The sequence below is a fragment of the Loxodonta africana genome, chromosome 4 (assembly GCF_030014295.1).
Source record: "Loxodonta africana isolate mLoxAfr1 chromosome 4, mLoxAfr1.hap2, whole genome shotgun sequence".
NCBI classification, from domain to species: Eukaryota; Metazoa; Chordata; class Mammalia; order Proboscidea; family Elephantidae; genus Loxodonta; species Loxodonta africana.
This window is the reverse complement of record NC_087345.1, coordinates 15665050-15680237: the sequence shown is the minus strand read 5'-3', so window position 1 is coordinate 15680237 and position 15188 is coordinate 15665050. Positions and strand designations below refer to the sequence as shown.

Here is a 15188-nt window from a genome sequence, read left to right as displayed (position 1 = left end):
CGCCTGAGCGCCGTGAACGGGAAGGCAGACGGCGGGGCCCCCAGCGACCGGACATCACTTAGGGGAGGGGGTAGAAGAGGTGACGCTCTAGGCGTGCTCATTCGCCTTTCGATGGTACCGAGCCATCAGGAGAGCCGCTCACGCGCGTCGCGGCGGACGTTGCCCCTTTAATCGACGCAGGGCGGTGACGAGAAGGTCCCGCGAGAGTTGCGGGGGCGGGGGGCGGTGCCGAGGCGGGGGGCCCGTGGAGGATGGAGCCCGAGATGGAGCCGGAGACTCTGGAGGCGCGAATCAGTGAGTGTCCGGGCGGGGCGCGGGCCGGACCGGAACCGGAACCGGGGGCACGAGGCGGGCCCCTTCTCGGCGGGGGCGGGGTACGGGGCGCCCCCTCCTCACGCCCCGCCCCCGGCCCAGGAAGGGCAATTCCCCAAATCTACTCCTTGGACCCTGGGGACGGGGAAGACCCCTGCCGGCCGGGTGGACCCGGAGTGGGAGCGGGCGCCTCCCACCCCCATCTGATCCCGGGGCCGCGACCCCCGGGGAAGCAGTTAGCTGCTTGCGCCGCCCAGAATCTCCGGAACGGAGGGAGCACCCTTCTCAAGCTTAGCTCGCTCGGCCAAGGAGCGCCCCCAGGTCTTCCCTTAGGCTCGGGGAGAGAACGAGTGAGCGGCCCCCGGGGCTGCACCTCGGACCCGTAGTTCGCCACTTTCCGGCCCTGCCTGGTGTGGCTTCCTCCCTTCTGCTTTTCACGTCTGCAGCTACCCAGGAGGGAAGGACCCATCAGATAGATCCCCCCAGCTCAGACTACGGGAGCAATCCCGGGGTGCCTATCACTACTCTCAGTCTAGCCTCTGAGGCTCTGCACCGCCCAGATACTCCTTTCCCAGTTAAGCTGAGCTCCTCCAAAGGTCCTGCGCCCGTATCCTTGTTCCTCTTCAGACACAGCTTAACACTACTCAGGTTCAGAGCCCCACACCCTCCCCTTGAGCTCCCGGTCCTCCAGTGCTGATGACCCTCACGTCCCTCAACCCCATTCCTGAACTTTGTCCCTGAAAAGTGCTGCCTGACTTCTCCCTGGTGTGCGGACAGCTGGTTCCCAAGTTTGTACCTCCCTTTGGGCCCATGTCTTGGGCTTCAGGGAAGCCCCGGGGTCAAACTTCAGCCCAGCCCCATGGATCCAGGCGGGAGCTGCACATAGTGGTTTGGGACCGTGGCCAGCCCCTATTAAGCCAGTCAGTCATTAGCAGAGGTGAACCCCGAGGTCGGCCCCAGAACCACAGGCCTCCAGGGACTTTCCAGAGCCAGTCTAGCCATTGGAGGGGGGAGGAGGAAGGAGGCACTCAGCGGCCATTGAGAACGTTCAGAAGTGCCCCAAGTGTCCGAGTCTCAGCAACTTGGTGGAGGAGGGGCGTCGGCAGGCTGCTCTGACAGCCTACAGCACTTGAGCACCAGGGATTACAAGACAGTCACAGTTTTAACAGCAAGGCGGGTTTTCTGAGAACCTGATCAGAGAAGGAGGCAGCAATCCAGGACACCTGGATTTGGCCTGGGCTAGGCCACGATAGATGGAGACTGAAAACTGTCCCCTCTCGGTGGTTGGAGGCAAAGAGTGGGTTCTGATGGAGTAAATGGTGACATTGTCATCACCATGGAGTAACAGGGTAGAGTCACACCCTGTTGTGAGACTGGCTGGGCCCTTCACCCTCCCAGGCTGCTCTCCCTGCTGCCTGCCAGGGAAGCTACCCCCACCAGTAGAGGGAAGAGCGGGAGCCAGGGAAGTATCTGATCTCCTTGGACCCAGAAGCCCTTCCTCTGTGCCAGATGCCGGGGAGAGAGCTGACGTCCACTACGCCAGTGCTCACTCCTGACCCCGGAACCCTCTCTAGCAGCTTCTCCGTCCTCATGTGGACTCACATGTCTTTGACACTTTAAGGGACTTCCTCTTTTAGGGTCCCCGAGCTAGGTATCAAGTGGGAAAGATCCAGCTCCATTTTCTTCTTTGTCCCTCCAGACTGATGTCCCCACCTCTGGGGACACTGTGTTGGGAGGCTGATTAGAGGGTCATCCTTACCCAGGGTGGGCTTATTCCTGGCATCCCCGACGCAGTCAGCAGGGGCATCATTTCTCGGAGGGACTGGAGAGTTCTACAGGGTTCCTGAACAAAGATTTGTACTCAGAGTAAAATGCTTCACTCAGACCTCTGCTCAGCGTACCTCTGAGGGCCCTCCCAGAAAGCACCCCCCTCAGCGCTTTGTAAGCCTTCTCTTTGCTCTGTTTTTCTCGGCTGTAGGACTTTGCAGCAGTATACAGTATTCTGTGTTTATTTGTTCATCTGAATAGTCAGTGTTTTTCTTGCTGGGCTGTGAGTTCCAGGAGGGCAAGGGTTTTGTCTTGGTAACTGCTCTATCATTGGCACCCAAAAATATTACTGAATAAATAAACATGAGTTCAGCGAATGGCTGCCTGGCTCTGGGATCCTAGGGCCCCAGCCCCCTGCCAAAGCTTAACTCGTTGCTAAAAACCCGTTGCTGTCGAGTCAATTCTGACTCATAGCGACTCTATGGGACAGAGTAGAACTGCCCCATATGGCTTCCAAGGAGCGCCTGGTGGATTCGAACTGCTGACCTTTTAGTTAGCAGCCGTAGCTCTTAAACACTATGCTACCAGAGTTTACTGCCGAAGCTTAGGGCCCATGAATGGTGAGATGCCACCTGCTGGGTCCCCAGCCTCCTGTCCACAACCCTGCTATGTCCCACCTCCTGGGCTGTACTCCCTGCAAACCCTCTGGTTTGATGCTCAGGCATGAGCAGAGCTGCCTGGGAGAGGGTGACACTGTGGAGAGGTGGCGAAGTCCCAGCCATGGCTACCCCCACAGTTTTACCAGGCGGAAAGGATTTGGTCATCCAGAATACATATTGCACTCTACTGTATAACTGGGGAAATGGAGGTTCAGGGAGGTTGGTGGTTGTTTAGCCAGTGGTAGGGGCTGTGGGTGATTATCTGGTCTTGTTTACTTTCTCTCTCCTGGAGGCCTGTCTCCCCATTCCTGGCCACTTCCCATTCCTGGATTCAGACCCCCCTAGAACACCACCCCTGCTGGCCAGCAGCTGAGCCCTTATCCATTCACACACTTTCCTGGGGAGAAAGGATACAGTGTGATGGGGGGGGCCCACAGCAGAGTTCAGGTCTGGGGAAACAGAAGAGAGTGGTGACCCCATAGTGCCACCCAGGCCGAACCCAAGGCTTAGGGAAGGCTACATGGAGGAGGCGATATCTGAGCCTCTCCGAGGGGAGAAGGGCTTTCCAGCCCAAGAATAAAATTCACATTGCTTGCCAAGGCCCTTGGTGCTCTGCCCCGGGCTCACTTACCCCTGAGTCTTCTCTCCTCACACAGCCCCTGAGCTGTTAAGACATGCCATCCCCAGCTTGGCTAACTTCCAGCCTCTGCTTGAGTATTACCTCTTCCAGGCAGCCACCTGGGCCACTAGGCTGAGCTGAGTCTCCTCTCTCGGTTCTGTAGCTCCTTTGTGTCTCCTGCTGTCACTGTATTGAAATCCTGGCTTTCCTTGGCCCACTTCTGGGCCTCTCTGCTCCTAGCGGGCAGGACCATGACTTCTTATGTTTACCCACTGGTTCTCTTCTGAGCATAAATTCGTGAGAGCTGGGACAATTTTCAGGAGTAGCATCAGAGGGGCAGGGCATAATGAGCGGTATAGCTGCAGGCTGGGCGATGGGGCGTAGAGGAAGGACTCCTGGACACAGACTCTAAAAGGGGGGCCTTTGATGAGAAGCTGCACAGGGAAGCCAGTGGGCCTGAGCTCATCTGTCCAGCCCTCAGTGAAGCATCAGCGCTCAGACCTCAGGCTTTTGAGACAAGAACTCTAGGGGAGGCCTTTCACGGGCTCAGTCACACCACCTGCTGACCAAACCACTGCAGTGACCATGGGGTGGGGAGCGCGGGTGGGGGGGCACGGATCCCTTCACCACCACACTGACCCTCTTTCTCTTACAGACAGAGCCACGAACCCCCTGAACAAGGAGCTGAACTGGGCTAGCATCAACGGCTTCTGTGAGCAGCTCAACGAGGACTTCGAGGGGTAGGCAGCCTCCCTCATTTTTGCTCTCATTTTCAGCAGAAATTGCTGTGCCCGCACCAGCCCCAGCCTCAGGCACAGGGACATGGGTGGATGGAGACCCGGTTTCTCTTCTTAACGTGTTCACTAATTAATAATCTTAGTGGGAATTGCCCTGAGCGCCACGTGTGTGCCACCCTTTGAAGTCGGCCTTTCTGGACCCATTTACAGATGAAGAAACTGAGGCTTGGCGGCTCAGCAGTCTGCCCCAAGATCCCACAAAGAGGAAATGTCCTTCCTGAGCGTGATCAAACTCAGGCCTGCCTGACCCCCAGCCAGGCTTGGTTGGCAAGAGCTCCCCAGAGGGAGAACCCCAAGCTCCCCAGCTGGGAGGAGCCAGCAGGCCTTTTGCTAAGGAAAAAACAGAACTGAGTTAGAATCATCTGGGGTCTTGTCAAAGTCCACCTGCTTGGGCTGTGCCCAGACTTGGACCAGCATTTCCAGAGGGGAACTAGGGGGTCCGCATTCTCAGCAGGCTCCCCACTCTGGCTGAAGTTCAGGAGCACAGCTCCGCGCGCTTGCCCATACTGCTTCCTCTGCCGGAAATGCCTCCATTCCCCCCCTCAACAGTCCAGCGGCTCCATGTGGGGAAGCCGTATAGCGTGATGTCTGCACCCTGGAGGCAGACTGCTTTGGGTTGGAATTCCAGCCGGCAGCGCAGTGCTTAAGCACCTGACGGCTAACCAAAAGGTCGGAGGTTGGAGCCCACCAGCCGCCCTGAGGGAGAAAGCTGTGGCAGTCTGCTCGTGTAGCGATTACAGCCCTGGAAGCCCTAGGGTGCAGTCCTGCTCTGTCCCGCAGGGTTGCCAGGAGTCAAAATCAACTCGATCGCCATGGGTTTGGTTTCGGTTTTTTATTAGCTGAGTGGCGGCCTGGATGGCACAAATGGTTAAGCACTTGACAACTAACCAAAAGGTTGGTGGTTCAAACCCACCCAGAGGTGCTTTGGAAGACAGGCCTGGTGTTCTGCTTCCAAAAGGCCACTGCCTTGAAAACCCTATGGAGTACAGTTGTGCTCTACACACATGGAGTCGCCATAAGTTGGAATAGACTGGACAGCAACTAACAACATTAGCTGAGTATCGTTGGGCAAGTCACTGAAGCCTCTGAGCCTTGTTTCTGCAGTGGGAAGTGGGGATGATCGTGCTGCCTGCCTCAGAGGGCTCTTACGGAGGGAAAATACCTGTGAGGCGCCTGGCACATCGTAAGTGCCCAGTACGTGTCAGCTGTTAATATCATCAGCGGCTGGCCTTTTATGATCTGGTAGACAATGTCACCACGTATGTTCGTTGCCACCTGGAGTTCCCAGGGAGCTCTAGCTGTCCATCTCTTGTGGCGCATTATCACGTTCTGCTCCCAGACTGGCTCTTTGAAGACTGTGGTTGTCTCTGTACTTGTCTCTCCTTTCGCCGAGGTCGAGGCGCATCATGTTGTTGTTGTTAGGTTTCATCGAGTTGCTTCCAACTCATAATGACCCTATGTTCAACACAGCAGAACACTGCCCGGTCCTTCGCCAGCCTCACAATCATTGCTTTGCTTGCGCCCATTGCTGTGGCCACTGCGTCAGTCTGTCTCGTCAAGGGGTCTTCCTCTTTTTCGCTGACTGTCTACTTTACCAAGCATGCTGTCCTTCTTCAGGAACTGGTCCCTCCTGGTAACACATCCAAAATACATGAGGTGAAGTCTCACCAGCCTCGTTTCCAAGGAGCATTCTGGCAGTACTTCTTCCGAGACAGATTGGTTCATTCCTCTGGCAGTTCATGGTATATTCACATTCTTTGCCGACACCATAATTCAAAGGCATTAGTTTTTCTTCAGTGTTCTTTATTCATTGTTCAGCTTTTGCATGCATATGAAGGGATTGAAAATACCGTGGTTTGGGTCACGGGCACCTTAGTCTTCAGGGTGACATCTTTGCTTATTAACAGTTTAAAGAAGTCTTCTGCAGCAGATTTGCTCCATGCAGTATGTCGTTTGATTTCTTGACTGCTGCTTCCATGGGCGTTGATTGTGGATACAAGTAAAACGAAATCCTTGACAACTTCAGTGATGTGGCTTATTGGTCCAGTTGTGAAGATTTTTGTTTTCTTTATGTTGAGGTGTAATCCATACTGAAAGCTGTAGTCTCTGATCTTCATTAGTAAGTGCTTCAGGTCCTCTTCACTTTCAGCAAGCAAGGTTGTGTCGTCTGCAAATACACATTGTTAGAGTCTTCCTCCAATCCTGGTGCCACATCGTTCTTCATACAGTCCAGCCACTCGGATTATTTGCTCAGTGTGGCATGTCATAGTTCTTAGTAAAGTTGTCTGAGGGACTGAACTCATGCCTTTCGGAGGCATTCCCTGCCTGGGCCTGCCCTGCCGCCCTCCTTGTCAAGCTCCCAGCCCCCATCTGATCTGGCAAGGAAGCTGGGCTGCATCTGCCTTGCAAAAGCCTGGAGGGTTAAAGTCCGGGGTTAGCGCCCCTCCTTGAGTGGCTGGGCGCCGCCGGGGTGGTGCACCCCATGGCTCCATGGCGATTCTGCCTCTGTCGTTCCTCCCACCCAGGCCTCCACTTGCCACCCGGCTGCTGGCACACAAGATCCAGTCCCCGCAGGAGTGGGAGGCCCTCCAGGCCCTAACGGTGAGAAGGGAGAGGGGCTGTCGGGGCCCTGGACCATGTGGCTGGCACCAGGGGAAGGCCAAGACTGAGGTTGTTGGGGTCCCACCCGACTCTTCATTAGAACCTAAGGGAGCTGTATCCAGTTGGGGTTCTCAGCTCGCCCTGAGGGGCCCACGGCAAGAAGCAGGCTGTGCCCCGCCCCAGACCCTGCACGGTTGGGCCTCTCTTGGGGAGAATTCCCCCTAGGTCACCTGGTCCAGGGGTCTGCACTCCAGCTGTGCATCTGATCTCCAGGAGGCTCATTACACGAAGGGGCCCCGCACTTCCTGAATCGCAGTGTCCTGTGTGGCCCAGGAATCTGCATGTTTATCAAGCTCCCCAGGTGCTTCACAGGAGCCTGTCCAGCCCATCAGTGTCCTTCAGACACAGGACAGCACTGTCCTTCCCACAGGGGCGGGGTGGGTGCCTGGCTCAGGCCCGAGGCTTTGGAGCGTTGCCAATAGCAGAAGACTAGAAGGGGCAGCGCCTGCGGTCCTCAGGCGTGGGCCACGTGCTGACGAGGGTGCACAAGCTGATTTTAAGTGGTGCTGGATCCACAGTTCTTTTAATAACTCCATGTTCATTTGAACGTGTTAGTTTTTTTCCCCCAAATGCACGTCAATCCTGTGATCTCACAGCTGTGCCTTAGGATAAAGCCAAGGTGGATGGTGCCTGTTTAAGTTTTCTTTAAAAGTAAAAAAAAAATTAAGAACATAGCGTAAAAGCGGAATTCAGATGTGGTCCAAGCCGTGGAGAGGCCGCCGCAGTGCTGCAGGCTGGGCATTGCCAGGCACCACAGATCACCATGACCCTGTTTCCCCGGGGAGGTGACCAGCCCCAGGGTCCTCTGTCGACCTCAGAATCCTCTCATCCTCACGGGTCCTTCCATCCCCGGGCTCTGGGCCCTGGCCCGTGTGGGAGGGGGCTGCCTCCTCTGCCCCCCAAGGCCCCCTGATGCCTGCCCTGCCCCAGGTGCTGGAAACATGCATGAAGAGCTGCGGCAAGAGGTTTCACGACGAGGTGGGCAAGTTCCGCTTCCTCAACGAGCTCATCAAGGTCGTGTCTCCCAAGGTGGGTGCACCCAGGTCGAGCCTCCGACCTGCTCTGCCCCCCATCCTGGGCCCTCTACCACCTCAGCCCCCTTAGAATCTGACTGAGCACAACACGGATCACCCCTCCTGGTTCCCTTCACACAGCTGAGTTGGGGACATGGGTCTTTGGAGGAGGCTTCCAGGCTGGCCGGTGGAGGGCAGCTGCAGAGCCTCTCAGGGAGATGGTTACAGGAAATGCAAACAGCTGTCCACAGTGACCCCAGCCTGGGCAGCTCTGTTAGCGAGAGTACCACCCCAGGCGGGCCTGCCACGCCCACCTGGGTCTCTGGAGAGGGTCACCCTGCTCTCCCATGCAGGAGAGCCTCCTCGTGTCCTTGGCTGCTGAGGCCCCAGACCTGACTGCTGGAGCAGATCAACCACACCCCTGGCTCTGGCCTTTAGCCCAAGGAGACCTCCTGTAAGGCCCATCCCCTTCTTCCTTTTTCCTGCCCTTAACCAGGGCAGCTATATGACCACCGGCCCCCCATTCCCTCAGGAGGGAACTCTGGAGAGAGCTGGTTCCTTAAGCCCAGCTTGTTGCTGGGACAACATGTAAGTGGGGCGCAGGGCTGAGTAGTTCCATGCCTGCCACTTCCCTGGTCAGCCCTGAAGTCTCAGACTCCTTCCGAGGTCACAGTTACTCCTTTCATAAGCTGGCTGTGAGCTGCCCTGTGTCAGCACACTGCATCCTCACTGTGCTGCTGCTCTTATCCTTCCTATTTAACAAATAGGGAAGCTGAGACATGGGGCCCACACAGCTAGTAAGTGGCAGAGCTGGGAAGTGAATGAACTTGGCCTTCTCCAGGCTAATTGGGTAGGAACATGAGGAGCTGTAGGCCAGAGGGCTTCCGAGGGAGCCTGGGAGGCAGCCAGGCTTGGCTGGGGTTGGGGCTGAAGTAAGTGGGGGTAGGCAGCGTCACAGGCCTCCCCTCCCCTTCCACCCTGAAGTACTTGGGCTCTCGGACGTCGGAGAAGGTGAAGAGCAAGGTCTTGGAGCTCCTCTACAGCTGGACAGTAGGCCTGCCCGAGGAGGTGAAGATTGCAGAGGCCTATCAGATGCTGAAGAAACAGGGTAAGACACCCACAAGGTGGGACGGTGACCTGTGCCTTCCTCACCTCTTCCCTGAGCTGGGGCTCCAGAGCTCTAGGGGCTCCTGGGCCAACAAGGTCATGGGCCTGCCCTTCTTCTCCAGGAGACCATACTGCCAGCGGGGCCTTTACCTGGCTCTGCCTGAGACTAGCTTGGGTGGAGGCAAGGTGGATTTGGGTCATGCTTCCCCTCAGAGTGGCGGGTGCCCAAACCCTCTCCCACACAGCAGTTTGACCTGGTAGGGTGGTAGCAGGCCCTGGCCCACCAAGGTCAAAAGCCAGCGTGCTGCAGAGAGTCTGACATCACCTTCCACCTTCCACCTTACTCCTGCCTGCCCCCATCCCCCCACCCCTGCTCCGGGCCTGGGCCCTATTGCCAGCCTTCCCACCACCTGTCTATTCCAGGGATCGTGAAGTCCGACCCCAAGCTTCCAGAAGATGCCACCTTCCCCCTTCCTCCTCCACGGCCCAAGAATGTGATCTTTGAAGATGAGGAGAAATCCAAGGTGAGACCCCAAAGAGACGACGGGGCCGCCAGGGCCCCCGGGGTTGTGACCCAGCCCCTGGCTGCCCTGACCTCGGCCCTCCAAGCGGGGGCGTGCGCTGAGCAGGGCCGCAGTGGTGGGGGCTTGCTGCGTATTCAGCACTTGCCATGTGCCCAGTGCCGTGCCGGGTCCTTCCCGTACTGTCCCCACAGACATGCAGGAGGGTGTCCCTGGGGCGGTTCGAGGCTTTTTATAGGTTGACCAGGAGGTTACAGATCTTCATGTCTTTGTCTGACCTTTTCAACAATAATTTTATTAGTTTTTTGTTAAAGAAGCACGTGCTTATGGGTAAGCCATTAAACAGCACAGAAGGAGAGAAGATAAAAAGTAAAAGCTCCTGTCTCACTGGTCCCAGCCCCAGAGGGGAACTGCTGTTAAGTTTCCTGTACATCCTTCCAGAAAGCTCTCTAGCAACAGTAATGTCCTGAGCCAGCCTGTTGAGGGCTGATTTCCTCAGGCACTGTGGGAGCACTTGATATGCAGTGTCCTCTTGTCATTATGGTCACCCATCAGGTGTCAGAAAATTCTCACCATTGCACAGGGAACTTAAGTAACTGGCTGTGGTCCCTCAGCCAGGAAATGGGGAGCCAAATGTGCCCCCGTCTCCTGAGCCCAGGCCGAGCCCTCGCCCCAACACTGCCCTCACAGTTCCACCCGCTCTCTCTCTGCAGATGCTGGCCCGCCTGCTGAAGAGCTCACACCCTGAGGACCTCCGAGCGGCCAACAAGCTTATCAAGGAGATGGTGCAGGAGGTGATGGCTGAGTCCATAGCACAGGGAGGCGGCGGGATGGGGACACTGAGCAGGGCCACCAAGGTGGGGGTGTGTGTGTGTGAGGAACCCTACAGTGACCCAGTTAATGGCCGTCACAGAAGAGGAGCTAACTGACTCTGAGGGACCCTACCTAGCAAGGCCAGGGATACTGTGCGGAGGGGAAAACGTCCCAGCACCCTCAGCCTCTGCCCTGATGGCTTCTGGGGGGCAGACTGCCTCTTCTGTAAAAACTGCCCCAGCATCCTGCCCAACAGCCCTGAAGGGAGCCTCCTGATGGGGAGGGCTGCTGGGCTGGGGAACCCCCACCTCCCCCAGAGCGTGGCTTCCTCTCGCCCACTTTCCCCCTGGCCTCAGAGCCACCACTCTCCCAGGACTGCTCTGCCCCATCCTGATGCCAGCCGGCCTTTGTGGGCTTGGTCTCCAGAATGCAGACCATGGCGTGCTTGGCCAGATTACCATGAGCTCTGTCTTGTATCTCAGACAGCTAGGAATAAAAAAAATAATAATAAGTTAGGCCTTATCGTATTTAATGTGGAGCCCTGGTGACGCAGTATTTAAGAGCTCGGCTGCTATCCAAATAGTCAGCTATTTGAATCCACCAACTGCTCTTTAGAAACCCTATTGGACAGTTCTTCTCTGTCCTGTAGGGTCACTACGAGTTGGAATTGATTCCATGGCATTGGGTTTGGTTTGAGTTTTTGGTATATATAACGTGGAGTCCCTGGGTGGTGCAGACGGTTAACACTCTTAGCTGCTAACCAAAATGTGGAGGTTTAGATCTACCCATAGGTGCCTCAGAAAAAGGCCTGCCCGTACACTGCTCAAAGACCACAGCCATTGAAAACCCTCTGGAGCATAGCTCAACTCTGACACACATGGGGTTGCCGTGAGTCAGCATTGACTCGAGGATAACTGGGTTTAGTTTTGTTTTTTGGGGGTGTGTGTGTGTAGACCTGGTGGCGCAATGGTTAAGTGGTTGGCTGTTAAGCAAAAGGTTGGCAGTTCAAAACCCAAGCCACTCCGTGGGAGAAAGATGTGGCAGTCTGCTTCCGTAAAGATTTACAACCTTGGAAACCCTATGGGGCAGTTCTCTTCTGTCCTATAGGGTCGATATGGGTTGGAGTAAACTCAATGGCAGTGGCCTTTGAGTTTTGTGTGTGTGTGTGTGTGTTCCTAAACATACACTACATATAAACGTGGGTGCCGTCGAGTCAGTTCCGACTTGTAGAGACCCTGTATACTACAGAACCAAACACTGCCCGGCCCTGTGTCATCTTCGTAATCATTGCTATGCTTGAGCCCGTTCCTGCAGCTACTGTGTCAGTCTGTCTCATCCAGCGTCTTCCTCTTTTTCACTGATCCTCTACTTTATCAAGCATGATGTCCTTCTGCAGGGATCGATCCCTCTTGATAACATGCCCAAAGTTTGTGAGACAAAGTCTTGCCATCCTCACTTCTAAGGAGCATTCTGGCTGTACTTCTTCAAGACAGATTTGTTTGTTCTTCTGGCAGTCCGTGGTATATTCAATATTCTTTGCCAACACCACAATTCAAAGGTGTCAGTTCTTCTTCAGTTTTCCTTATTCATTGTCCAGCTTTCGAATATATGTGAGGCAATTAAAAACATCATGGATTGGGTCAGGCACACCTTAGTCCTCAAAGTGACATCTTCGCTTTTTAATGCTTTAAAGAGGTCTTTTGCAGCAGATTTGCCCAATGCAGGATGTTGTTTGATTTCCCGACTGCTGTTTCCATGGCTCTTGATTGTGGATCCGAGTAAAATGAAATCCTTGACAACTTCAGTGTTTTCTCTGTTTATCATGATGTTGCTTATTGGCCCAGTTGTGAGAATTTTTGTTTTTTTTATGTTGAGGTGTAATCCATACTGAAGGCTGTAGTCTGATCTTCATCAGTAAGTGCCTCAAGTCCTCTTCATTTTCGGCAAGCAAGGTTGTGTCATCTGCATGATGCAGGCTGTTGATGAGTCTTCCTCCAATCCTGATGCCCCGTTCCTCCTCGTATAGTCCAGCTTTTTGGATTACTTGTTCAGTATACAGACTGAATAAGCATGGTGAAAGGATACAGCCCTGCCCCACACCTTTCCTGACTTTAAACCAATCAATATCCCCTTGCTCTGTTCAGATGACTGCCCCTTCCTCTGCGTACAGGTTCCTCATGAGCACAATTAAGTGTTCTGGAATTCCCGTTCTTTGCAATGTTATCCGTAATTTGTTATGATCCATACAGTCAAATGCTTTTGCATATCAGTGAAACACAGGTAAACATCTCTCTGGTATTCTCTGCTTTCTGCCAAGATCTACCTGACATCAGCAATGATATCCCTCATTCCACATCCTCTTCTGAATCCGGCTTGAATTTCTGGCAGTTCCTGTCAATGTACTGCTGCAACTGCTTTTGAATGATCTTCAGCAAAATTTTATTTGCCTGTGGTATCAATGATATTGTGTGATAATTTCCACAGTCCGTTGGATCACCTTCTTTGGAATGAGCACAAGTAAGAATTTCTTCCAGTCAGGTGGCTACGTGTCTGTCTTCCAAATTTCTTGGCATAGACGAGTGAGCACCTCCAGCGCTGTACCCGTTGGTTGAATCATCTCGGTTGGTATTCCATCCATTCCTGGAGCCTTGCTTTTTACCAATGCATTCAGTGCCACTTGGACTTCTTCCTTCACTACTTGATCGTATGCTACCTCCTGCACTGGTTGAATGACGACCAGTTCTTTTCAGCACCGTGACTCCGTGTATTCTTCCCATCTCCTTTTGATGCTTCCTGCATCATCATTTTCCCTGTTGAATCCTTCAACATTGCAACTCAAGGCTTGAATTTTTTCTTCAGTTATTTTAGCTTGAGATATGCCAGGCGTGTTCTCCCCTTTTGGTTTTCTAACTCCAGCTCTTTGCACATTTCATTATAATACTTAGGCTTTTCACGCTGCCCTTTGAAATTTTCTGTTGAGCTCTCCTACTTCATCGTTTCTTCCATTCACTTTAGCTACTCTGTGTACAACAGCAAGTTTCCGAGTCTGACATCCGTTTTGTTTTTTTTTCATGTCCTGTCTTTTTTAATACTCCTTGTTTTGTTCATACATAATGTCCTCGGTGTCATCCTACAACTCGTCTGGTCTTCAGTCACATCTATTCTTGAGATGGTCTCTAAATTCAGGTAAGATATACACAAGGTCATATTTTGGCTCTTGTGGACTTGCTCTCATTTTCTTCAGCTTCAGCTTGAACTTGCACATGAGCGGTTGATGGTGTGTTCCCCAGTCATTCCTTGGCCTTGTTCTGACTGATGATACTGAACTTCTCCATCATCTCTTTCCACAGATGTCGTTGGCTTGATTCCTGTGTATTCCATCTGGCAAGGTCCATGTGTATAGTCGTCGTTTATGTTATTGAAAAAAGTTATTTGCAATGAAGAAGTCGTTGGTCTTGCAAAATTCTGTCATGCCATGTCCAGGAGCATTTGTACCACCAAGGTCATATATTCCAACTACTGAGCCTTCCTGTTTCCAACTTTTGCATTCCAGTCACCAGTAATTATCAATGCATCTTGATTGCATGTTTGATCAATTTCAGGCTGCAGAAGTTGATAAAAATCTTCAATTTTTTCATCTTTGGCCTTAGTGGTTGGTGCGTAAATTTGAGTAATAGTCGTATTAGCTGGGCTTTAGGCGTGTGGATATTATGCTGTCGCTGACAGCACTGACTTCTGGATGGATCTTGAAGTGCATACACACCCACATACACACACACACACACAGTGAGACAGAGTAGTGTATGTTTAATTTGTAAGGATAAGTAAGTATACGTAAGTTGTGGGCACATGCTGAAACATTTTAATTGATAAGGTCATCAGAAAGGTTTGCAGATTTAAAAGCAGGTCAGAGACAACAGCACAGATGAGAAAAGATAAAACATTCAGACTTGAGGTTCCAAGGCTTGGGGTTAACAACTGGGAAATAAACTGAGGCGGGTGCAGCTGTATAGCCAGGACCACAAACCAAACATCCCAGGGCAGGGAGGGTGGGCTCTGGGTTTGCGTATCTGAAGCACCCACCCAGCTCCAGCAGGGCCAGATCATCAGGGTTTTTTGTCTTTGAAGATGACCTGGAAATCTGGGTTTTTGCATAAACTCTCCCAGTTCGTGAATGATGGCAGCTACTTCCGATTTCTGGAAACACTATGTGGGCCAGACAGACTCTGCCTGCTCCTCTTGCTCAGAGGCACATGCAGCTGGTGGGCCGGTTGGTTGGAGGGATGAGATGCTTCCTGGATGACCAACCACATCCAGGCGCCCCCCTGGGGTATCCCCTCAGCAGACTGACTGGAGAGGGGTTGGCAGCACAGATAGCTGAGGATGTTTTACGCCTCCCACCGGGAGGGAATGAGTTCTGGGTTGTCTTCTGAGGGCTGAGAGCTGCCCTGATGGCCGAGAGCAAGTCAGGGGTGGCCCGTCAGGGAGAGTGCTTCTGTCAGATCGGCATGGCACGAACTCACCTTTTATTCAGCAAGGGAGGAACGGGCACAGTACACAAAGGGGGTGGAGGAAAGCCGGTCACGGCCTATAGCCTGCAGCGGCCTTTCAGGGCCCTGAGCTTCCCAGCTTTACTGGTGTTGATGGACACTAGGGGGTTGTACTTGGTGATCACCCAGGTCCTTTTTCACACTCAAATATGGGAACCTTCTCGACCGACAACCACCAAGAGGGCAGGAGTCGTTTGTCAGCACAGGTCTAGGCCCTGGACCTTCAGAACCACCTGGCCTGGACGTTGGGGTACAGGGGTCGTTGGCGGAAAAGAGGCCACGCCCACAGGGTTGCCAGAGGGCTTCTTGGGCCCGAGCACCCTGTGCTAGATGTGATGACCGCTCTCCGAGTCTCACCTGACTCGCAGC

At 53.7% G+C, this 15188-nt stretch overlaps 1 protein-coding gene across 5 annotated transcripts in view; it reads left to right on the top strand.

The window, feature by feature from the left end:
* Positions 1-108: 108 nt before the first annotated feature.
* The window catches only part of GGA1 (golgi associated, gamma adaptin ear containing, ARF binding protein 1), a 24929-nt gene continuing 9849 nt past the window's right edge, over positions 109-15188 (top strand). For 4 of the 5 annotated variants that reach the window (XM_064283567.1, XM_064283566.1, XM_064283569.1 and 1 more), the window contains exons 1-7: positions 109-294; positions 4013-4097; positions 6680-6755; positions 7746-7844; positions 8813-8936; positions 9359-9459; positions 10170-10250. In XM_064283567.1, the coding sequence (XP_064139637.1) occupies positions 252-294; positions 4013-4097; positions 6680-6755; positions 7746-7844; positions 8813-8936; positions 9359-9459; positions 10170-10250 (609 nt within the window). In that variant the 5' untranslated portion in view covers positions 109-251. The other variant, XM_064283568.1, reaches the window with a different exon arrangement.